Source organism: Carcharodon carcharias, chromosome 1 (assembly GCF_017639515.1).
Source record: "Carcharodon carcharias isolate sCarCar2 chromosome 1, sCarCar2.pri, whole genome shotgun sequence".
Classification (NCBI taxonomy): domain Eukaryota; kingdom Metazoa; phylum Chordata; class Chondrichthyes; order Lamniformes; family Lamnidae; genus Carcharodon; species Carcharodon carcharias.
The window spans coordinates 240,227,147-240,252,734 of record NC_054467.1 but is presented as its reverse complement, the minus strand read 5'-3'; the positions used below and the strand labels follow the sequence as shown (position 1 = coordinate 240,252,734).

The 25,588-nt window shown below is 41.4% G+C and overlaps 1 protein-coding gene across 8 annotated transcripts in view; it reads right to left on the bottom strand.

Moving 5' to 3' along the window:
• Window positions 1-25,588, bottom strand: part of ctnna2 (catenin (cadherin-associated protein), alpha 2) — a 1,471,852-nt gene that overhangs the window by 1,304,669 nt on the left and 141,595 nt on the right. For 6 of the 8 annotated variants that reach the window (XM_041198125.1, XM_041198099.1, XM_041198134.1 and 3 more), the window contains one exon: window positions 22,692-22,895. In XM_041198125.1, the coding sequence (XP_041054059.1) occupies window positions 22,692-22,895 (204 nt within the window). Of the gene's footprint in view, window positions 1-22,687; window positions 22,896-25,588 lie in introns of all 8 variants that reach the window. The other 2 variants (XM_041198108.1, XM_041198115.1) reach the window with 1 other exon arrangement.

The window sequence follows — 25,588 nt, the reverse complement described above, 5'->3', positions numbered from 1 at the left end:
AACAAAGCTGTCACTTATTATGCACTTTCATTTATGGCAGGCACACTTAATCACAATGTACAAAACATACGTATCAGACCATCAACTTTGAGCTAGACAATGCAAAACTGCTCTCGTTGCCACCAAAACCTTCCATTCATAACGCAATAACAGGTATTAAATAATAGTTTCCAATTCTGTATAATGAACAGTAACTATTAGAATATATGGGTCAGAATTTAATGTTTGTGCCAGGAGCCCCACTTCGCCTTCACCTGTATGAAGTGCCCATCAAGTGGCCAGATCAGGCCTTCCCTGGATTAAGGGCCCTTGGGGAAGGATATCACACCCCCAAGAGGTGCCGACCAGAGGCCAGTAGCTCTCCACTGCCGTCAGTGCCACCGGGAGTTGTGGTAGTTGCCAGCAATCATCCACCAGTGTCCTAGGATTAATGAGGAACCCCAGATCAAAGCTGAGTGAGGGCAGGATGGGGGTTGGAGGCAAGGGCAGGGACTGTCACTTTCACTCCTTCCCAATGCTGGGTTCCTCAATCAGGCTGCCTTTAACTGATCATTTCAGGGCCTCAATTAGCATCCAGGGAGTGGGGTGGAGGCAGCCCACAAGCCTTCCCACCCCTGAACGTAATCGAACAGAAGCAGGAAGGCAGCAGGATCCCTACCCCACAATCAAACTTGCTGTCTGGTTGGTGGTGGGGTGGGCATTAAATTCCACCCTTAGACTTTAAATGTGTTGTTGGAAGATAGATTTTGTAAATTACAATATGCCCACATTGAAAACCTTTAAAGATTGCAGTAACAGAAACACTAATTGTGGTTTCACATAAAACACTAAGTTATTTCATTTTACTAAGTTAGGGCCCATACTGGCTTAGCAGAACATAATGACTGCACTACGAAGCCTTTTGAATTGTTTACAGATTTGATGGAGACCTGCTTCTTAAGCAGTTCTTCCCCAGGTCAGTGATATATAACACACAAATCATTTGATAGATTGTACTGTCTTGTGCTCACCTAACTAAATCAGCACAATCTGGTGATTCAGCGCTTCTCTGGGAGTCAGCCAGGTGTCAGCTATCACTGATCATAATGATTAGAGCATATATGGACATCACGCTGTCACTTGAAGCTAAATTATGGCACACCACTATATTGATTAACCTTGCACAGTTCAAAAGGTATGATCCTCAAATCAAAGAGTGATTTTTTCTTAATGAAACAAACTATGTAAGCAACAGGACAGATATCCCTTATTACAGGTAATGTTTTGTTTCAAAAATAAAGTTAAAATTTGCACATGTAGCTGGAAGTTGATCCAACATTGTTTTCAAACCTCAACAGATTCAAGCTCACCATTCATATTCACTTCCAATGGGATCAGATAAGTTGTTAGGTGACTAGCCACTGGAGTTGGTGATTTTTGCTGTTTGTGTGTCAATAATTAGATTTCAGCTTTCCCCAACTTCTTGAAATCATTTCATATATGTTTTAGATATCAGTGTCCTGCTTAAATTCTTACCCCTGACTGCCCTTATTCCTTAAGCGAGGGAGCATGGATAATGGATGAGGAACAAAAGGAGAAATATTAAAGATACCTCAGGATAAGGTTTATTATTATAGTGGCATTTCCATGCTCAGCATCAGTCTCAAAAGCAGAGAGGTCGGCAGGGGAAGAAATACTTAAAGAATTGATAGTATTTTGTAAATCTATTGGAATTTTTTGAGGATACAACTGAATAACTAGATTGGAGCTATTAAATGGAAATAATAGTACAAGTTTCCTAGTGCCAGCAGGCATCAAAAAAACATGAGACATGTGATGAAATGCAAAATTCAAAGCAAGTGTCTAGCACATGGCATGATTAAAAACCCGCAACCTGCAATATAGCAGAGCAACATTCCTCAATTTTCTGGTATCCTATTATGTGTATTCTGTACTAGAGACTTTAAATTAAGGCAAAGGCCAAATAAGCTATCAAAAATAGCTGCTAAACCATAGGGAGCCGATTGTAGTGATACAATCACCATGTTCTGTTAAGTCTTCAAGTTAAGTTTTCTTTCCTGAAAAGCGTATCTCCCATGAAATTATCAAATTTTGTGATCACATCAGCTACCGAGACTGGGTGAGCCACGTGGAGGTAACTGATAGAATGAACTTGCTTTTATATATCAGGTTCTCCCAAGGCATTTCACAGCATTTTTTTTAAATGAACAACCATTGTTTTGTAGCATCATGGTCAGCAGACACAAAGGAAAAAAATATATAAACATCAAACCCCTAGAATGTAACACTCCTTGCACTGTATAAACATTCCAGCCAAACCAACAAATGATAGCAGATGAGCAGTCTGCACCAGTCATCTACGCACAAAGTCAGAGCTATTTTCACTCCTCATCTCTAACACAGTTGCCTGCTCAAAACACAATGGCCAGCAACTTGCCTATGTTGGGTGGGCAGGAGTGGGCGTGGAGCCGATGGGGGCCCGCACTGCCATTTTACAATTAAGGCCTGCCCAGCATTACTGCACTACCTGTACAGAAGGGGACGGAGCTGCTTTAGGGAGATTAAGTACATCATAAAAGCTTTTAAATAATAAAGTTAAAACTTATTTAAACATGTCCTCCCATGTGACAGTGTCACGAGCTGGGACATGTTTGTGAATTGTACAAAAATTAATAATTTTATAAAACCTCCAGGAGACCTTATCTGCCTGTGGATGAGGTTTACTGAAAAATGGGAAGGCCGCTCTGGGCTCTCCGCCAACCTTAAAGGTCAGACGGGCAGCGTTGCTAACTACTTTAATTGGTTTTTTAATGGCCTTAACAGGCCATTGACAGTTTGGCGGGCACACAGCCGCCTCCGGCATGCGTCTGCCAAACGAAATCTCTAAATGACACACGGTGACGTCGGGGCACACGCCCAACATCACTGCGTGTCATTTTGCACGTTGGCATATTGGGCCCACCCACGCACTCCAACGGCAATATTTTGGCCAATGACTTGATTTTGTTGGGATGATCCTGTGCTATCGCCTACAAAACCGATTCAATCTCTGCATGCATACTTCATTTTGGGACATCAATACTACCAGTTTTCAGCCAGCCAAACTCTGCAAAAGGGTTCCTCATTAGACTTTGATTCTGGACTCATGTGAATCTATAACTCTTACTTTTATCGTGATTTCTACCCTGAACACCTTTCTTCCCCTTATCCCTCTTTTATTGTACGAATGTGAAAAGGGGCAGATGTTGCAAAATGCCTTTCCCACTTTTTGTGCATGTGTGTAAAATAAACCAATGCTCTTACTTTACCTTCTTTTGAGTTTGTTGTGGGGTTATAAATAGAGGATTGGATCACTCCAAACCAAAGGGTTGGGGAGCATACGCCACCACTTATAAATGGTGGGGGGGGGGGAAATCAAAAGTACCTTTCTGTTTGTGGACAGGTAGTGAGAGGAGAAATCAGGTCTGTTTAAATTAATTCACCCTCCTGTCCATAGCAGTAGGCAAAAGATAGCCAATTTCCACACAGCAAAGGTTCACCTAACAGCAATGGGACATAGCATTCAAAGCAATCCATCAAATGCAGATAACTTGCTCAGTAATAACAAAGTATTTAACCTAGAAAAACAGTCAAAATTCAGAGCTACAGGAAAACAGTCAATAAGTCTAACCTTAAAAATCACAGAATTGTTATGGTGTAGGAGGCCACCATTTGGCCCATCTTGTCTGTACCGGCTCTCTAAGCATTTTAACTTAGTATCAATCCTGCCTTTTTCCCGTAACCCTGCACATTGTTTCTACTTAAATAATCATCCAATGCCCTTTTGAATGCCTCAATTGAACCTGCGTCCACCACACTTCCAGGAATTGCATTCCAAACCCTAACTACTAGCTGTGTGAAAAAGTTTTTTCTCACCTCACGTTTGCTTTTTTTGCAAAACGCTTTAAAACTGTGCCATCTGGTTCTCGAGCTGCTTATGAGCGGGAACAGTTTCTCCCTGTCTACTGTCCAGATCCCTCATGGTTTTGAAAACTTCTACACAATCTCCTCTTAGCCTTCTCCTCTCCAAGGAAAACAATCCCAACTTCTCCAATCTTTCCTCATAACTGAAGTGTCTCATCCCTACAACCATTCTTGTAAACCTCTTCTGCACTCTCTCCAATGCATTTGCATCCTTCCTATAGCGTGGCACCGAGAACTGTACACAATACTCCAGCTGAGGTCTGACCAGATAAGTTCATCATAACCTCACTGCTGTAGTACTCTATGCCCCTTTTAATGAAGCCTAGAACACTATGCTTTAGAAACAGCTCTCTTTACCTGTCCTGCCACCTTTAATGCCTTATGCACATTCATACGTCCAGGTTTCTCTGCTCCTGCACACTTTTCAGAATAGTATCCTTTCTTTTTACTGTCTCTCCCTGTTCTTTGTAACAAAGAGTATCACCTCACACTTCTCCACATTGAACTTCATCTGTCACCTATCCGCCCTTTCCACCAATGTGTCAATGTCCTTTTGAAGTTCTACACTGCCCTTCTCAGTTTACAATTCTCCCAGGTTTTGTGTCGTCCACAAATTTTGAAAATTTCCCCTGTACACCAAGACCTAGATCATTTATAAAAATATCAGGAAAAGCAAGGGTCCCAACCCCTGGGGAGCTCCAGTACAAATCTTCTTCCAGCTCAAAAAATGCCCTTTAACCATTACTCTGTTTCCTATGCCTCCGCCAATTTTGTGTCCATGTTGCTACTGTCTTTTTATTCCATGACCTATAACTTTCCTCAAGTCTGTTGCGTTCCACTGTGTCAAACGTCTTTTGGAAGACGTCAACGGCCTTGCCCTCATCAACTATCTCTGATACCTCTTCAAACAACTCCAACAAGTCAGTTAGACACGATTTTCCTTTAATAAATCCATGCTGACTCTTCCAAATCAATCCACATTTTTCCATGTGGCTATTAATTTTATCCCGAATATTTGTTTCTATAAGATTCCCCACCACCGAAGTTAAACTGACTGGTCTGTAATGGCAGGGCAGATCTTTACAACCATTTTTGGATCAGGGCATAATGTTTGCAATTGTCCAGTCCTCTGGCACCTCTCCCGAATCCAGAGAACATTGAAAGATTATTGTCAGTGCCTCTGCAATTTTCACTCTCACTTTCTTCAATATTCATTCGGTCCCAGTGCCTTATCAACTGTAAGTACTGATGGCTTATCCAATACTTGTCCTTGTCAATTTTAAACCTTTTGAGTGTCCGAGTTTCCTCCTCTGTCACCATGGCCTAGGCAGCATCTGCCTCGTAGGTAAGGACAGGTGTAAAGTATTCATTTAACAGCTCAGCCATGCCTCTTGCCTCTATGTGCAAATCCCCTTTTTGGTCCCTAATCAGCCCTACTCCTCCTTTCGCCACTCTATTATTGATGTGCTTATGGAATATTTTGGTATTTCCTTTTAAGTTAACTGCCAATCTTTTTTCATAATTCCTCTTTGCTTCTTGTATTTGCTTTTTCACATCCCTTCTGAACCTTCCGTATTCAGCTTGATTCTCAATTGTATTTGCTACCTGACACCTGTTGTAAGCACATTTTTTCTTCTTTAATTTAATTTCTATCTCTTTTGTCATCCAGGGAGCTCTGGATTTGTTTGCCCTACCCTTACCCTTTTGAGGGAACATACCTTGACTGTACCCAAACCATCTCCTCTTTGAAGGTAGCTGATTGTTCAACTGCTGTTTTCTCCGCCAACCTTTGGTGCCAGTCTATTGAGTCCAGCTCCGTTCTTGCCCCATTGTGCCGCTCTGTGCCAGTTAATTCTTACTTTGGATTGACCAATGTCATTTTCCACCAGCATCCTAAACTTTATGATACAATGCTCCCTGACTGTCTGCTAAATGTTCCCTGACTGTCACTTCATCTACTTGGCCCACCTCATTCCCAAGAATCAGGTCTAACAGTACCTCCTTTCTTGTTGGACTGGACACATACTGCTATAGGAAATTCTCCTGAGCACAATCTAGGAATGCTTGTCCCTCACTGCCCTTTACACTTCCACTATCCCAATCTATATATGTGTAATTAAAGTCCCCCATTATAACTACTCTACAATATTTACACCTCTCTGTAATTTCCTTGCAGATTTGTTCCTCTATATTCTTCCCACTAGCTGGTGGTCTATATATTACACCGAACAATGTAACTGCACCTTTCTTATTCCTTAGCTCTAGCAAAATCAATTCTGTTTTTGAATCCCCCGACACATCCTCTTTCTCTAGTACTGCAATACTCTCCTTTACCAAAAACTTCACCCCTCCTCCTTTTTACCCCCCTTTCCTATCTTTTCTGAACACCTTGTAACCAGGAATATTCAACACCCAGATTTGCCCTTCCTTAAGCCAGGTATCCATTATCGCCGCAACATCAAAATCCCAACTTTGTAAACCTCCAATTTTATTAACTATACTCTGTGCATTAACATACACGCAGTGTAACCCTGATTTAGGCTTCATTACTTGCTCCCTTATTCAGACTCTACTACATAAGAACATAGAACATAAGAACTAGGTGCAGGAGTAGGCAATTCAGCCCCTCGAGCCTACCCCGCCATTCATTACGATCATGGCTGATCTCATTTCAGCCTCAACTCCAATTTCCCACCCTCTCCCCATAAACTTTCAACCCATTACTAAATAAAACTCTGTCTATCTCCTCCTTAAATTTATTCAGTGTCCCGGCATCCACTGCACTCTGAGGTAGTGAATTCCACAGATCCTATGAGAAAAGTAATTCCTCCTCATCTCTGATTTAAATCTACCGCTCCTTAGCCTAAAACTATGGCCTCTCATTCTAGAATGCCCCAGAAGGGGAAACATCCGCTCCACGTCTACTTTGTCTATCCCCTTTAGCATTCTTTATACCTCAATTAGATCTCCTCTCATCCTTCTAAACTCTAACGAGTATAGGCCTAAACTGCTCAATCTCTCCTCATGAGACAAGCCCCACATCTCTGCAATCAATCTAGTGAACCTCCTCTGAGCTGCCTCCACTACAACTACATCCTTCCTCAAGTAAGTGAACCAAAACTGTGCACAGTACTCCAGGTGCAGTATCACCAATGCCTTGTACAGTTGCAACAACACTTCCCTATTTTTATACTCTATTCCTTGAGCAATAAATGCCAAAATTCCATTTGCCTTCCTTATTACCTGCTGTACCTGCATACTAGCTTTCAGCAATTCATGCACGAGGACACCCAGATCCCTCTGCACTGAAGCAATAGTAAGTAATGCTAACTTACATTCTCTATTTTATTGCTATCTGCCTCTTCCAGCATTCCTTGCATCCTGGTATTTATTTCTAATATTCTCTCCTGGTTCCCACACCCCCACTGAGTTAGTTTACACCCTCCAAAACAGCAATAACAAAATGACCCGCAAGGAACACAGTACTGGCTCAAACAGAAACAGAAATACCTGGAAAAACTCAGCAAGTCTGGCAGCATCGGCGGAGAGGAGTACAGTTGACGTTTCAAGTCCTCATGACCCTTCAACAGATCTGAGTTTTTCCAGGTATTTCTGTTTCTGTTTTGGATTTCCAGCATCCACAGTGTTTTGTTTTTATCAGTACTGGCTCTGTTCAGATGCAACCCATCCGGCTTGTACAGGTGTCATCTCCCCCATCTAAAGCCCTCCCTTCTGCGCCATCTTTCTAGCCACACACTCATCTGTCTTATCTTCCTTTTTCTGTACGCATTTGCACATGGCACTGGGAGTAATCGAAAGGTCACTAGTTTAGAGGTCCTGTTTGCTGATTTTCTATCTAGCTCCCTAAATTCCGATTGTAGGACCACATCCCCCTTCCTGCCTATGTCGTAAGTACGCATGCGGACTATGACCTCTGGCTGTTGGCCCTCCCCTTCAACAATATCCTGCAGCCGTTCTTTAACATCCTTGACCCTAGCACCAGGGAGATAGCATACCATCCTGGAGTCACGCTGACAGCCGCAGAAGCGCCCGTCTGTTCCCCTACCCCTATCAGTTCTATCCTTCCACTCTTTTCCTCCCCTCCTGTACAGCTGGCCCACCCGTGCTGCCATTGGCTCTTGCTGCACTTCTCCAAGGATCCATTGCCCTCGTTGATATCCAGAATGGTTAGTGAGTGGGACCTCTGGGGACTCCTGCAACTATCTGCCTTTTTCCCTTGGATTGCCTGCGGTCACCCATTCCCTATCTGCCTGCTTGCCCCTAACTTGCGGTGTGACCATCTCTCTGAGTGTGCTATCTACATAGTTCTCTGCCTCACGGATGCACCTCAGTGACCCCAGCCACTGCTCAAGTTCTGAAACGCGGAACTCAAGCTTGGGCAGCCGATGACATTTCCTGCACATGGGCTCGTCTGGGTCACGAGGAGTGTCCACGACTCCCCATATGCCACAGGACAGCCATTCTGCTTGGCTGAGCGGTCCTGCCATGAATTAACCTTAAACTCTTAAACCACATATTTAGTTAAACTTTAGTATGTTTACTTGCTTCTTACTTTAACCTTATTCTTCTACTATTAGCCATAAACTGGAGATTAGTAGAAAGAAGAACTTCTTTGCCCTTACTCACAAATTAGCTCCCTCTCCTGTGCTTATAAATTCTTAATTTCCCTGTGCTCGTTCAGAAATTTACATTTCTGTATTCGTGCTCTTTCCAATCTCCCGACCATCTCTCCACTCACGCTTTTGCCTCCCACACCCTCGCCAAGTACAGAATTATTTTAGGTGACCCTACTTAATAAACCTTACCAAAAGTACACTTCCTACTTTATTCTAAACCTTGAATAGAATAAACCTTAAACACTTACTAGATACTCACCAAACAGCTAGCTTCTTCTCCAACCAAATTGCTTCTTTCCTGTGATGTCACAATTTGTTTTTTAATGAACTAGTTTCAAGTCAAAAATGGGAATTTTGCTGTTGAAAAGAGCCAGTTATGAAGCTGGGACATCTATAACTGCAATAAAAAGGATATATAATGAACAGCAAACCTTTAGCCTTTGTTAAAGATGTAGGTTTTAAGTCCTGTCTTAAAGGAGGAGCAAAAGGTGGAGCTAAAGAGAATTCGGCAACTTAAATACAACTGCTAATCGCAAGGTGAGTGCAGTACAAGGTGTACAAGAGATTGAAAATTGAGGAGCATGGACTTCTTAGTGGTGTTGATGTAATATCACTTAAGAGTGACGTCCCATCAAGTAGTACAACATGCAGATGAGTCAGGTACCTGGATGTCATCATGTGACCAAAAGCCACAGCTCCCTGCACTAAGTACCCTAGATAGCAAGATACATCTCGATGAAAGCAAAATACAGCAGGTGCTCGAAATCTGAAATAAAAAACAGCTGCAAAATCTCAACAGGTCTGGCAGCATCTATGGGGAGAGAAACAGAGTTAACATTTCAAGTCAGAGCTAAAGTGTCTAGAGATTAGTTCTATTGCTTATACTGATTTAGCTCAAAATAAACCCCACCGGAGATCCCCCATGCAAACAGAATCTACGTACCTCATTTGTGTTACATACAGATAGTACAAGGATATCACTACATGGTGTACAGCGGTTATTGTTCTCTTTGAAGTGAAAAAGCAGAATGCACGTTTGAAGACCAAGTGGAGGAATAACAGACAAGCTTAAAAAGCACTTCAGAAACACCCATAGTATAGAAAACAGGCAAAAAACAAGCACTGAAAACAGAAGAAACAAAGCTTACTTACTTCACAAACTGTGAGTACCTTCAGGCTGGGCAAGTCTGGACAGGCAGCCAACTGCCTCAGAATCATGCTACTTAAAGTAAAGGGAATTGGAACAGAGCTGAGGATACAAAGTTAATTACAAAACAAAAAATAGAAAAGGCACACTAAATACAGTGCTGCAGACCAGCAAGGAGTGCAGAAAGTAAATTTATAAGGCAAGAGAAAAAGCAAGAAGCAGAGAGTACAACTGGAGCTCTTGTTGGAGACACATAAAATATTCCTGCATCTCAATGGTGTCTGAAAAGGCAAAGGAACAGAAGAACCTTCCTGCATTCCAAAGGTGTCTGAAAACAACTAAAGAACAGCAGAAAAATGGATACCAAACCCCCCGGCATTAACTGGAAGGCCACTGATGTCCTAACCAAATTCAAAAATTTTAAACAAAGAATGCGGCTATGCTTCATAGACCAAGCTGCATTGAAAATACTGATAGCAATTGGAACATGGGGTTACAGAGTCAATACATCTGGTTTATCTGAAGAGGACTAGAAGGATCCCACAAAGGTATAGAAAACGCCAGAGAATCAGCTTCTGCTAAGAGTAAATTTTAGAATTCATTGGCTAGAATTGATGTCCCACAGGCAACAGTCATAGCAATCAACAGACCAATTTGTCAGCAAATACCGTAGCAAGGCCAACAAGTGTGACTTTTCAGAGGCCAAATTGTCACAGCAAATAACAGAGTTAATGATTGCCTCAGCTCCTATCAAAGCATTCCAGAAGACCCCTTGGGAAAAATGTCACAGCATTGATGTGCTGCTAGAAGATAGCAGGAAGTACAAAGCCATTGTAGCCAAATAACAGCATCAGCAAGCACTAGGTGAAGATAACAGTACTGGCATGATAGGAGGCCACAAAAGGCAAGCAAATTCTGTAGCAAATGCGATTTGTCATACCTGTTAAGGCACAACGAATGGTAAATGCCGAGCTGCTCAAATTCCAGAGGGAAACTTGAAACAGCTGTCACAACTGTTTTGCAATTTTGTATTTTATTTTGAGATGCGTACTTTTAATTCAGTAGTAAGGAGTCCATTGAGACTTTGAGGTCTTTAGAAAATTAAATTAAACATTTATTAATAAAATAAACGATGTTAAGCACATACATAGGTCATCATATTACTATGGTAACTCCTAGCTTCCCTAATTAATCTGACTCCCAGGTACACCTCTGTTAAGGCAACAGTAAACAAAATATAAGTAAACAGACCCAGGCAAAGCACACAATACCCTGGACAATGATATTCAAAGTGAGTTCTCTTAGCTACGGTTCCTGTAGACAGTAACTTGATGCACATAGGTTGGAGGCATGTCACACGTGTTAGATTTTAGAATATCTTCTCCTTTCACGTAACCTCAACTCCTTTATACATGTTTTACCCTTTTTAATTTAAATTCCATTTTTCCAATATTTCTTTGCAACTTTACTTTTCTAATAATGTGTACTGTAAAGATTTATACTATCAGGTACCTTTGGGAAAAACAGACACTGTTTGGCTTAGCCTGATGGTTAGGTGTAACATCTCATCATCTCTTTGAAATTAAAACTATTCTGGTTTACCTAGAAATGCAAATGTTCCTCACACCTCACATTCTAAAACTTCAACCATGTTTATGCATTTAGCATTTCGAACATAACTTTGGTTTTGATGACTCAAAAGTTCCATACCATCTGTCTTTAATTCAATTAAATCCCACACAAACACACCTACACAGAAACTAATCCAAGCACCACTAATAATCTACCTTTACAATAAATCACAATATTATGCAAATTATTATATTTTCATGACACACACGCACAAAGCTGCCCTGCATTTCAAGATCTGTGCAAGTCACGTGATGTTAAAGGACACTGGGTGCAACTTATCATGCTGCTGCGCCCGTCTTCTGTTTATTTGTGTCCTATTGTATCCTCTGGCTGCATCGAAAGGATGTTTCCTCTTGTGTGTGAATCCAGAACTAGGGGGGCACTGTTTCAAAATTAGGGGTCACGCTTTTAGGGCAGAGATGAGGAGAATTTTTTTCTGAAGGTTGTGCGACTTTGGAATCCTCTGCCTCAGAAGGTGATGGAGATGGGGCCATTGAATATTTCTAAGGTACAGGTGGATTGATTCCCTTGCCTAACAAGAATCTAAGGTTACTGCGGTTAGATGGCAATGTGAAAATCGAAACACAAGAGGATCAGCCATGATCTTATTGAATGGCGGAGCAGGCTTGAGGGGCCGAACAGTCTACCCCGTTCCTATTTCTTATGTTCTTTATGTTCTAAATCCTGAGGAACATGGGCCTGAGCCATTGGAAATCAATGGTACAACCCACACATGCTAAATTGATTGCATAAATGGGGTCACCTATCAATGCATCGGTACCCTAACAGTGCAACGCAGCTACAGCAATTCAGCCTGGAAACCACTATTTTACCAGCTAGCCATGAGTGGACCAGCTGTGGCAGGACGTCCAGCATGTACAGATCTCAACATTGTGAAGATCCACTAGATCACCAAGATACCAATGGTAGAAGAGAAAAAGAACACTAACATTGAGCGCCAGGAGCTACAAGAATTGTACCCGAACAGGTTCAACACCATAGGAAGTTTCAAAGATGATGCTGTACTGTACCTCAGAGAAGGCGCAATTCCGTCAACCAACCCTCCCAGGAAGTACAGCGTTCACATACACAAAAATCTCAAATGTAAGCTGGATGACATGGCATTATCCACCATGTGCATCACCACACAGACTAGAGTAGTTCAATGGGGTGCCTTCTAAAGGAGGATGTTGCAATCAGGGTACATCTAGACCTGAGACGTCTAAAACTCTCCCTAAAGAGATGTGCACAAGATTCCAACACCGGAGGAACTTAATACTAGGTTCACAGGAGCTAAGTTCTTCTCCAAGCTGTATACAAAACTTGGGTATTGCTTGGTCCACTTAGAAAAGGAATCTCAGGAGTCATTACCTTCAGAACACCATTTGGAAGATATTGTTTCCAGAGACAGCCTTTCGGCTCATCTGCCAGTCAAGATCTGTTCCAGTAGCATATAGACAGAATCACAGTATACGTGCATAGATTAATATGCATTGCTGATGATTTTGCCCATTAGCATTATCAAAGAAGAGCATGATCAAAATCTTCACTCTCAGATGACAGTAGCTCACTGTGACGGACTTGTCTTCAACAGCAGGAAGTGCCAAGTGAATGTGAGTCAGATAAATTTCTTTGGCTCTATCTATTCAGGTTGTGGAATCAATCCTGATCTAGGCAAGGTCGAAGATGTCAGGCATATGCCTAGCTCACAGGACAAGAGACTACAGAGATGCCTTGGATTTTCAACTTCTTGGCACCATTCCAAACTTTTCCAACAAAGCATCGTCATTGAAAGAGCTACTAAAGAAACACATACCATCTGTGGGGCAGGAGGAGTACCAACATATGTTCGAGTCTCTCAAACAATTATTGTCAGCAGATACCTGCACCCTATATTACTACGACCCAAAGAAGGTGACAATCCTGGAAGTCGACGCCTCGCAAAAAGTATTAGGACCGTGCAAGGTGCATCATGCAAGGTGGCAAACCGGTTGCAATCGAATCGAAAAGCCTATCTCAAGCACAATCCAATTACTCCAACACAGAACATGAGACACTCACTCTGGCATTTGGGATCTCAAGATTCCACACTTACCTGTTCAATAAGCAGTTCACTCTTGTAACCAATCACAAGCTGCTGGAGATGATCTGGCACAAACCAATGGCACCACCTCAACTTCAACGAATCCTCGCAAAAGTACAGGCATATGACTTCGGCAGCTGCTGCAAACCTGGTACCAAAATGGTCACGCTGAGCTGATTACCAAATCTGATCAAGAATACAAACATTTCATTGGATCTACAAGTAGACAGCGTGGACATTGAGGTAAAAATGTGCTCAAAGTCGATTCACTGCATTTTGGTCAGCACAAGTGCAATCAACTTCAATCAGAAACAGCCAACGACCCGCAACTGAAGGCACTGTAGAAAGCTATCATAGGAGGATGGCCCGACACGATAAGTGATGTTTCTGACCGTCCAGGGATGAACTCTGTATATTAAGGGGCATAATTTTCAAAGGGAAAAAGTACATCAGCCTGAAACGCACCAATATATTGTCACAACTACACCAAGGATATATGGACATATAGCAGACGAGAAGACTGGCATGTGATACGGTCTATTGGCCAAGGATTAATAGTGACATTGAGAAGTTAGTGAGGATGTGCGGTGCATGCCAGAACCACCAGCCAGGGCAATGTAAAGAACCTTTACGCCCTCACGAAGTTCTATCAGTTTCTTGATCCAAAATTACCAATCTATTTACAGTAAATAGAGACAACTTTATATGAGTCACCGATTACTTCTCCAAATTTCCAATAGTCAGACAGGCAAGTGCATCCGTGGCGCACACACTGGATGCAATATTCAGACTGTTCAGTGCACCTAATGAAATCATTTTAGACAATAGACACAGTATACAGGCATACCTTTCAGTGGCATGTGTGCCAAATGGGGCGTGAACCATGCAACATCCTCACCACACTACCCCCAGTCTAACAGCCTCGACAAGCAGATGGTTCACATTGTCCAATCAATTATCCTGAAGTTTAGAACAACAAGAATTTTGTGCAGCCATGTTGCACCTCCAAGCTTGCAAGCTCTTGATGTGGATTTACCAATGCCAGTATAAATCATGTTTGGAAGGCAAGTGAGAATGATCCTGCCAAGCCATCACTTATCCAAATTCTCCAAGAAGCAGGACGCATTTCTTGAAAAACAAGATGAAGATGATGCATGGCCAGCATGCATGTGCAGAGCAACCTCAGCTACACATAGAACAATAGGTCAGAGTCACACACCCCACGATGGGAACACAATTACCTGCAGAGGTATCCAAAATATGCAGTAAGCAACGATCTTATGAAGCCACAACATGCGACGGAGCAACAGTGAGGAGGAACAAAAGCCAGCTAAGAGAAACGCACAGCATGCCATTTGTGCATAGAAAACATGAAAGAATATACCCATATGACAATGGGATGGAGCATCAAGAAATCAAGACTAACACACCGACAACACTCCTGCGAATCAAGAACAGTAAAGGGTGAAGCCCACATCTCCAGAAGATTGCACCGTAACAAGATCCGGAAGAGGTGTCAAACCACCAAAACAACATATGGACTCCTAGCTTCCAAACTCATAAATTTTAGTCATTATTTCTGTACTCGTAAAGTTTACAATCCCTATTTCTGTATAACTAAGTTTGCCATTACTGTGTCTATGTGTCTCATTTGTAATGTATGAGATTTATCTCTGGGGGGAATAAAAGGGGATGTTGTAATATTACTTTAAGAATGATGTCCCTTTAAGAAGCTCAACATGCAGATGAGCCAGGTACCTGATGTCTTCATGTGACCAGAAGCCACGATCTCTCTCTGCACTGTTAAACCCTAAACAACAGAATGTGTCTAGAGATTTTTCTAATGCTTGTACTGATTTAGCTGTAAACAAAACCCACCAGAGATCCCCAAGCAAACAGAATCCAAGTACATCATTTGTGTTACATATAGATAACACAGGGATATCACTTCAGTAGGGCTGGAGATGATTACAGAGACAGGAAGCAGAAAGGCCATGGATGTGCTTGAATATGAGGACAAAAATAGTAAAATCAAGCAATCGTGGCCCAGTAGCCAATGTAGATGAGAAAGCACAGAGGTGATGAGTGAGCAGGATTTGATGTGAGTTAAAGTACGGGCAATAGAGTTCTGAAAGAGCTCAAATTTATGGAGCACGGAAGATGGGAGGGTTAATCTGGCTAATACGAACAGGCTGCTCAAAGAGAAAACTACAAACTGACAAAATCTAGAAACATCTCAAAGATCTAAATTCTGACAAAGATCAAAGGTAGCTATGTTGTCAGTACAGGATTTTTAGTAGTTTCACAACTGTTAGAGATTTATAATTAGTATTTACTTAAAAAGAAAATTTCTAACAGAAAATCATCAATTTTCAAGTTTTTAACCAATTAGTAAACATGCAAAGATGAATTTATGTAAGGTAAATCATGAGAATAATTTTGTTCCTAGGAACATCAGATCTCTTCTAAAAGAACACAAGTGTCCAGGTTGTTTGCCCAAGCTACTCTTCACTTCATATTGAAACATAAAATATAATGGTTACCGAACGAGTAATCCAGAGGCTTTGACTATTGATTCAAAGTTCAATCCCACCATGGAAGTTTGAGAATTTCAATTCAGTTGTAAAATTCTGAAATTACAGTTGTCATCAGTAAAAGTCACTACAAAGCTATCGTATTGTTCTTAAAAATGAAAGCGGTTCATAAAACCCAGCACATTCTCAGAGATGGGCAGTAAAGTGGCTTTCACATCCTAAGAATGAATAATAAAAATAAATATAATTAACAATTCAAAGAATCATACAGTACAGAAGGTGGCCAATTGGTCCATTGTGCTTGTGCCGGCTCTTTAAAGTGTAATATGATTCGTCCCATTCCCCTGCTCAGTCCCAACAGCCCTGCAAAGTCACTGTGGTGAGAACGTTAGAAAATCCAGAATGGGAAAGTGCATTTGTTCATTCTAGTCAATTCTATTGTTTTCATTTTGTAGGTTCATTATGAATAAATTTTCATCTCAGCCCCAAGCATTACATTGAAAAGTTGTTTGTCTTCATTTTACCTTACAACAAAATGCGGATTTCCCTCTCCCTCAATCTGTAAAAAAATTAGTACATAAAGAATGTTAATCTTCCCAGCATTAGTTTATTTTGATGGAGAAAGAGGTGGATGATGATTATTTTATAATCTTCAAATTTTGAGAGTTACTTAGCACAACATGCCAGATTTTTTGTTGATCCGCTGAAAGGCTTTAAAACTGTTAACAGTCGATAATAGTATGCTTTTACACAAAGGGCTTCATTATTTTTAAAAGAAACAAGCATTTTTTCAAAGTGACACAGCAGTAAACAAAAGCTGAAAAAGTTACAATGAATGTTTGCTCGAGCAGACCGCATTATCTGACCGATCGCATCTGTTCTAATGATGTCATTTTCCACGGATGGTGCTTTCCTCAGCCATGGATTGGTGGACAGAACTCTCAATCATGTCCAGCCCATTTCCCACACTTCTGCTCACACACCCTTTCCCCTCCCTCTCAGAACCACAATAGGGTATCCCTTGTCCTCATTCTCCACCCCACTCGCCTCCATATTCAAAGGATCATCCTTTGCCATTTCTGCCACCACGAAACATTTTATTTCCCATCAGTTCACAACACCTTGGTGCACTCCCAATCACCCCCAACATCTCCTCCCCTTCCCATGGCACATTCCCATGCAAACACAAGAGGAGATTTCATTTAATTTATATCTACTGTGCAAAGGCAGCAATTTCATGCAACTCATTGGGAATGCAAGGTGCCATTGTCATCAAAGAGATGGCAGATTTGTAGGAATCTAATTGGTGGGGTAACCATGGGGCTCTGTGGGCCATCAGCAACAACCGAATTGTATTTAACCACAATCTGTAACCTCATGGCCTGACATATCCTCAACTCTATGACTACCAAGCCAGCGGATCAACCCTGGTTCAATGAAGAGTGCAGGAGGGCATGCAAAGAACAACACCAGGCACACCTAAAATGAAGCATCAACCTGGTAAAACTACAACTCAGGACTACTTGCGTACCAAACAGCATAAACAGCATGCCACAGAAAGAGACAGGCGATCCCACAACCAACGGATCAGATCTAAGCTCCACAGTCCTGCCAAATTCAGTCATAGAAACATGGAAAATAGGAGCAGGCCATTCGGCCCTTTGAGCCTGCTCCGCCATTCATTATGATCATGGCTGATCATCCAACTCAATAGCCTGCTCCTGCTTTCTCCCCATGTCCTTTGATCCCTTTCCCCCCAAAAGCTATATCTAACTCCTTCTTGAAAACATACAATGTTTTGGCCTCAACTACGTTGTGGTAGCAAATTCCACAGGACCACTACTCTCTGGGTGAAGAAATTTCTCCTCATCTCAGTCCTAAATGGTCTCCTCATATCCTCAGACTGTGACCCCCCAACATCGGGAACATCCTTCCTGCATCTACCCTGTCTAGTCCTGTTAGAATTTTATAGGTTTCTATGAGATTCCCCCCTCATTCTTCTGAACTCCAGCGAATATAATCCTAACCAATTCAATCTCTCCTCATATGTCAGTCCCGCCATCCCAGGAATCAGTGTGGTAAACCTTTGCTGCACTCCCTCTATAGCAAGAACATCCTTCCTCAGGTAAGGAGGCCAAAACTGCACATAATATTCCAAGTATCATCTCACCAAGGCCCTGTATAATTGCAACAAGATATCCCTGCTCCTGTACTCGAATCCTCTGGCTATGAAGGTCAACATACCATTTGCCTTCTTTACCGCCTGCTGCACCTGCATGCTTACCTTCAGCGGCTGGTGTACGAGGACACCCAGGTCTCACTGCACATTCCCCTCTTTCAATTTATAGCCATTCAGATAATAATCTGCCTTCCTGTTTTTGCTACCAAAATGGATAACCTTACATTTATCCACATTATACTGCATCTGCCATGCTCAGCTTGTCCAAATCACACTGAAGCATCTCTGCACCGTCCTCACAGCTCACCCTCCCACCCAGCTTTGTCTCATCTGCAAATTTGGAGATATTACATTTAGTTCCCTCAGCTAAATCATTAATATATATTGTGAATAACTGGGGTCCCTGCACCGATCCCTACAGTATCCCACTAGTCACTGCCTGCCAGTCAGAAAAAGACCCATTTATTCCAACTCTGTTTCCAGTCTGGTTTTCTATCAATCTCAATACACTAGCCCCAATCCCATGTGCTTTAATTTTACATGCTAATCTCTTATGTGGGATTTTGTCGAAAACCTCCTGAAAGTCCAAATAAATCATATCCACTGGCTCCCCCACATCAACTCTACTCATTACATCCTTGAAAAATTCCAGTAGATTTGTCAAGCATGATTCCCCTTTCGTAAATCCATACTGACTCTGTCCGATTCTGCCACTGTTTTCCAAGTGCTCAGCTATTAAATCTTTTATAACAGACTCTAGAATTTTCTCCACTACCAACGTTAAGCTGGTCTATAATTCCCTGTTTTCTCTCTACATTCCTTTTTAAAAAGTGGGGTTACATGATCTAAGCTCTAATCTGTAGGAACTGATCCAGAGCTCATAGAATCTCAGAAGATGACCACCAATGCATCCACTTTTTCTAGAGCCACTTCCTTAAATTCTCTGGGATGTAGATTATCAAGCCCTGGGGATTTATCTATCTTCAATCCCATCAATTTCTCCAACACCATTTCCCTACTAGTACTGATTACTTTCAGTTCCTCCTCTCACTAAACCCCATGTTCCCCAACATTTCTGGTATGTTATTTGTGTCCTCCTTTGTGAAGACAGAACCAAAGTATGTATTTAGTTGGTCAGCCATTTCTTTGTTCCCCATTATAAATTCCCCTATTTCTGACTGTAAGGGACCTACATTTGTCTTCAGCAATCTTTTTCTCTTCACATATCAATGCAAACTTTTACAGTCAGTTTTTATGTTCCCCGCAAGCTTACTCTGTACTCTATTTTCCCCTTCTTAATCAATCCCTTGGTCCTCCTTTGCTGAATTCTAAAGTGCTCCCAATCCTCCAGTCTGTTTTTTTTTTCTGGCCAATTTGTATGCCTCTTCCTTGGATCTAATACTATCTCTAATTTCCCTTGTAAAACATGGTTTGGCCACCTTTCCTATTTTACTTTTGTGCTTGACAGGAATAGACAACTATTGCAGTTCACCCATGCGCTCTTTGAATGTTTGCCATTGCTTATCCACCATCATCCCTTTAAGTAACATTTCCCAATCCATCATAGCCAACTCGCGTCTCAAACCATTGTAGTTTCTTTTATTAAGATTTAGGAACCGTGTCTCAGAATCAACTACGTCACTCTTCATCTTGATGAAGAATTCTATCATATTATGGTCACTCATCCCCAAGGGGGCTCGCACAGCTAGATTGCCAATTATTCCTTTCTCATTACACAATACCCAGTCTAGGATGGCTTGTTCTCTGGTTGGTTCCTCAACATATTGGTCCAGAAAACCATCCCATATACACTCCAGGGATTCAACCTCAACCTCTGTGTAGAAATTAATTTGATCATGATTGGTGGTGGACAATGAAACAACTCACTGGAGAAGAAGGCTCCACCAATGTCACCAATGATGGTGGAGCCCAGCACATCAGTGCAAAAGATAATGACAGTGGGACATTCAGTAATGGGAAAGGCATTGAATGTCAAGTTAGATTCTCTCTTGTTGGAGACGGTCACTGCCCGGAACTTATGTGACACTTGTCAGCCCGAGCCCAAATCAGGAGTGTGATGGAGAACTCTCCACTTGCCTGCATAAATGCAGCTCCAACATCACTCAACAAGCTTGACACCATCCAGGACAAAGCAGCCCACTTGATTGGCACCCCATCCACAGACATTCACTCCCTCCACCACTGACGCACAGTGACAGCAGTGCGTACCATCTGCAAGATGCACTGCAGGAACTCATCAAGCCTCCTTAGACAGCACCTTTCAAAACTCACAACCATGACCATCTAGAAGGACAAGGGCAGCAGATGCATGGGAAGACCACAACCTGGAAGTTCCCCTTCAAGCCCCACACCATCCTGACTTGGAAATACCAATGTTCATTCACTGTCACAGAGTCAAAATCATGAAACTCCCTCGCTAACAGCACTGTGAGCATACCTACGCCACATGGACTGCAGAAGTTCAAGAAGGCAGCTCACCACCACCTTCTCAAGGAGAATTAGGGATGGGCAATAAATGCTCACCTAGCCAACAATGCTCACATCCCATGAACGAGTAAAAAAACTCTTCCCTGCCACTAATTGCTGGATGATTTAAGTCTGCACACTTAACTTTTCCAATAAATCCTTGGCCATTGATTTCATTGTTAACAGTATTCTGTTTTATTCATTCGTGGCACATGGGCATCGCTAGCTCGGCCAGCATTTATTGTCCATCCCTTTGAGGTGGTATTAGTGAGCTATCTTCTTGAACCGCTGCAGTCCATGTGGTAAATTACCTATCACGTGTATTACTTAAACAATAGATCACAACCTATCTTATTAAATATGTTGATTGGTTGAGATGAGGTAAAAAGTGGCAGGCAGCTCCTGTGGAGCACAAATACTGGCATAGGCATGTTCCACCTCATGGGCCCATTTCTCTGCTGTAGATACTATGTAAGCAATAAGATACACAGGAACGCAAGATCAGAAGGTGGTTATTCAGTCCTTCCAGCTTGTTCTGCCATTCAAGAAGATCACTGATATGCAGGTTAACTCTAGTTCCCTGCTTTTCCTTCACATCCCTTGATACCCTTGCCTAACAAAAATCTATCAATCTTAGTCTCGAAAATTCAGTCAGAAAACAGTAACTTCAATACTCAACTGGGACTTCACAACTTGCACAACAGATTAAACATGGCAAAGATTTAAAATGCAATGATCCTCTTTGCATTCAGATACAAAGACAAAGGAAGTATATCTCATCAATGTTAAATTGGTCAGACAGCTAACAAAGGCTAGCTGTCTGACCAACTGAAAATTACACAAGTAGGTTATCTGATTAATAGGAAACCATGATAGACCTATCACAAGATAACTAGAGAAATAAGCCTTCATGGAAGTATGAATGGAGAATGGAAAATTTCAAGATGTACGGTTTTCCAATGTGAAGGAATATTGCCAAATCTAGATGGGTTTTAATTTATACAGAATGTTAGTGCATGTGAAATTGGGCTCAACACAATAAGAGGATGTGGCATGGCCAAAAATATACTGCATTTTTATTTTACTAGTGTGTCTGACTCAGCCATAAAGTACAGTTAACATCTGCATTATTTATTTAGTTCAAGAACATTGATGGAATCCAGTAAAGTCACTGCATCATCATATCCTATATGGGCAAGACATTCTTACTGAACTCTTAATGTCTTCCACTATTCTACTTACACATATGTTACAACTTAAATAATAATGCAATATAGATCTCAATGGACATATATTTTGTGACAGTGTGACAATGTAATTAAATGATTCATTCACGGGTCAAAGAAGAATTCATTAGTACAAGGAACAAATTATTTATATAAGGTTACTTCTGTCGGTCTCCACTCGACATTAATATTGAATAAAATAGGCAAAAGCAAGTGATCAGATATTAAAGAAATGAAATAAGGGGCATACCTTTTCCAAAATTCATTATGGGATCATGTAGGGTTTTCCTTTAACCATAGAATCACAGTATTCAAAAAAGAATTGTATTGTATCTGTATACACACTAACAATTACTAAATAAAGCTAAATTTCCTAAGTTGCTTCTTATAACCGTGTGGAGCAGAAATGTATTTACTTTTCTGATTATATTGAAGAATTGAAAATACTCTGGACACATTCCATATAATGGCGATTCAATGAAAATTATGAAAAACAGCTGCCTGCAGCAGTGATCACTTATGTTAAATTTGTCCCTTTCAATACACCACATTTGGACTATGAGTAATTCCCTATTTTCAAAAAGCACATCCTTAATAACTATTGCATCACTCCTTTAACCACATCTCTTGAAGCCTCTGGGATAAATTTGAGTTGTATTATTCATTTCTGTTGCAAATAAATTAGTGTTAAAACCTTGAAAACCAACTCATGCAATTTTATGTGGAAGCTCGCTCTGAATTTGTATGGAATACAGACATGAAGGATCATAGGCCCCACAACAAATTGGTTTCATATAACTTACATTATTCATGTATTCAGTGAGAAGATCCTGAAGGGCCTGTCGCACAGCATTACACTCTGCCACAATTCTTTCCCGCCGGTCATCACGTGTACAAGAAGAGTCTGCCATCAGTGCAGCACCACTGATAATGCTCTCCAGCCTTTCCTCGAGAGATGGCCTGTAGCGCTGTTCACTGAAGTGCATAGGATCCAAAATTATCTTGTTCTGAAAGATAAAGTGTGGAGGAAAGAGAAACAAGTTATTATATATGGAAATTATTACTGCCCTACTTAAACCTGTAATTTGGGGTCATTTTCTTCTTCTAGCATATTTGTCATTTACATTTTATCTCTTCATTATATAGTTATTCTAGAAGTGAGACTGCCGTCAAACAAGTTTCACCAAAAATTTCATTTCAATTTTGGAATAGAGTAAGAGAACAGATGGTTTAAGAACATACAATATTAGCCCAATAAAATGAAGGTTCACCTTCAATCATATTTAAGAACGGATTTCCAGCACCAAGTGGAAAAGGTCAAATTATTTCCATTTTATCACAAACATTGATTGTTGGGATAAACAGCAACTATTATCAGAATTCTAAAGTAACAATAAATCAATCACAAAATGCTGGAAATGTACTTTCTATTAAAATTTGTCATAGCTAGACAAACTATCTTCTCGTTTCAGTGGGACCAAATAGCAAGGATTAGGCTAGAAGATGGACAATCAGGCATGTTTCAAGTGAAGACAGGAGTATGACAAGGTTGTGCAGGGACAAAAACTGGTGGCAAGAATATAAACGACATGGTGCTACTTGCAGAATCAGATGAGGCCCTACAAACTTTTGTAGATCAAGTAAAATCAACAAGTTTAGAATATGGATTGAGTATGAGCAAGAGTCAGGGGCATGGGTGAGATGCCTAGCTTCTGTCTTTACCAAGGTATGAGACATTGCCAAAATTGCCACCACCTTCTCAAGGGCAATTAGAGATGGGAAATAAATGCTGGCCTAGCCATCGAAGCCCACATCCCTAGTATGAATAAAAAGGTCAATGAAAAAGGATGTAAAGATTCTGGATTGCTAAAGGTTAATAAAGAGGAAGTATTAGAAAGGCTGGCTGTACTTAAAGTTGATCAGTCACCAGAGGCACATGAGATGCTTCCGAGGATGCTGAGAGAAGTAAGGGTAGAAATCAGGGAGGTACTGGCCAGATCTTCCAATCCTCTTTAGATATGCAGGAGGTTTCAGTGCACTGGGTAAATGCAAACGTTGCAATCTTTTTTAAAAAGGGGTCTAAAGATAAAGCTACAGAGCACTCAGTTTAACCTCAGTGATGGGAAAAATTTTAGAAACCTTTATCTGGGACAAAATTAACAGTCACCTAGACAATTAAGGAAAGCATCATGAATTTGTGAAAGAAAAATTGTGTTTACCTAACTTGTCAAGTTTGAGGAGCTTAAAAAAAGTCGATAGAGTAATACAATTGATGTGGTGCACATGGATTTCCAAGATACTTTTTGAAAATACCACATATGGCTTGCCAGCAAAACTTAAACCTATGGTAAAAAAAGGACAGTTGCAGCATGGATAGAAAGTTGGCTGAGTAATAGTGAAAGGTTGTTATTTGGACTGGAGGTAGGTATACAGCTGAGTTCCCCAAGGATTGGGACTAGAGCTACTGCTTTCGATATATATTAATGACCTAGCCTGGGCACAACTTCAAAATATGTAAATGACAAAACGTGAACACTAAACTTGGAATTATGATGAACTGTGATAATATTAGACCTCAAGATTACATGAAAAGGCTTTTGGAATGGCGGACAGGTGTCAGATGAAACTTAATTAAGAGAGGTGTAAAGTAATACATTTTTATAGAAAGAGCGAGGAGAGGCAGTAAAAGAAAAGGTACAATTCTAAAGGGGTTGCAGGGAACAGAGATCTGGGGGTGTATGTACATAACCCATTAAAGGCAGCAGGTCAGGTTGAGAAAGTGGTTTAAAAAAGCACTTGGGATCCTGGGTTTTATAAATAAATAGAGGCAAAGAGTACAAAAGCAAGGAGATATAATAAACCTTTATAAAGCCCTGACTGATTTAGCCTCAAGTAGAGTACTGGGCTGAGATGGGACTGGAGATGGATGTGCCGGCAATTTTATGTTGCAGCTGGCATATCTGTCAGCCAGCATGTTCCCCTCTGGTCTATTGTGACCAAGGCGAGTCAGTGGTGGGTAAGTCTCTACTGAGGGCACTCTGGAGTGTTTCAGATAGCATACATCCACCCCCCACCCCAGGCTGAAGCCCATCAGGTAGATGGAGTCTGCCTCCCAATGCAGGACAGGGAGCCAGCATTGCCTCACCCCACCACAGCTGCAATTGCCCGAGACCCACAGCTGCAACTGCAGAATATCCTGTTAGAGGTTCCCCCTGCACAATGCAGGTCCAACAATTGTGGCCACATTTTATTTTTAAATATTTAAGTCTTCAAAGGGGCCTCCATCTTGAGGCGTCCTTGTGGTACCCGATCTACTTCAGCAGTTCACCTGTTATCAGTGGGGTTGGCGATGTTCCAGTGCTGGACTCACTCCTATTAACCCACCAGACCCAGAAGCCCACCCATCCACCATCCTTAATTGGTTGGGGCTCCTAGAGCCAACATTTGTGGTCCTGACCGGCATTTCACCCCAGCAGCACAATCAGGGCTCTGGAGTGAAAATCCTGCCATTCTATCTAATTCTGGACACCACACTTTGGGAAGGATGTGAAGGCATTGGAGAGGGTGTAGAAGAGATTGGGTGAGGAATTTCAATTCTGTGGATAGACTGGAAACATTGTGGTTGTTCTCCTTGAAGAAAGTCCAGAGAAGATTTGACAGAAGTTTTAAAAATCTGAGAGGTTATGAGATAGAGTGAAAT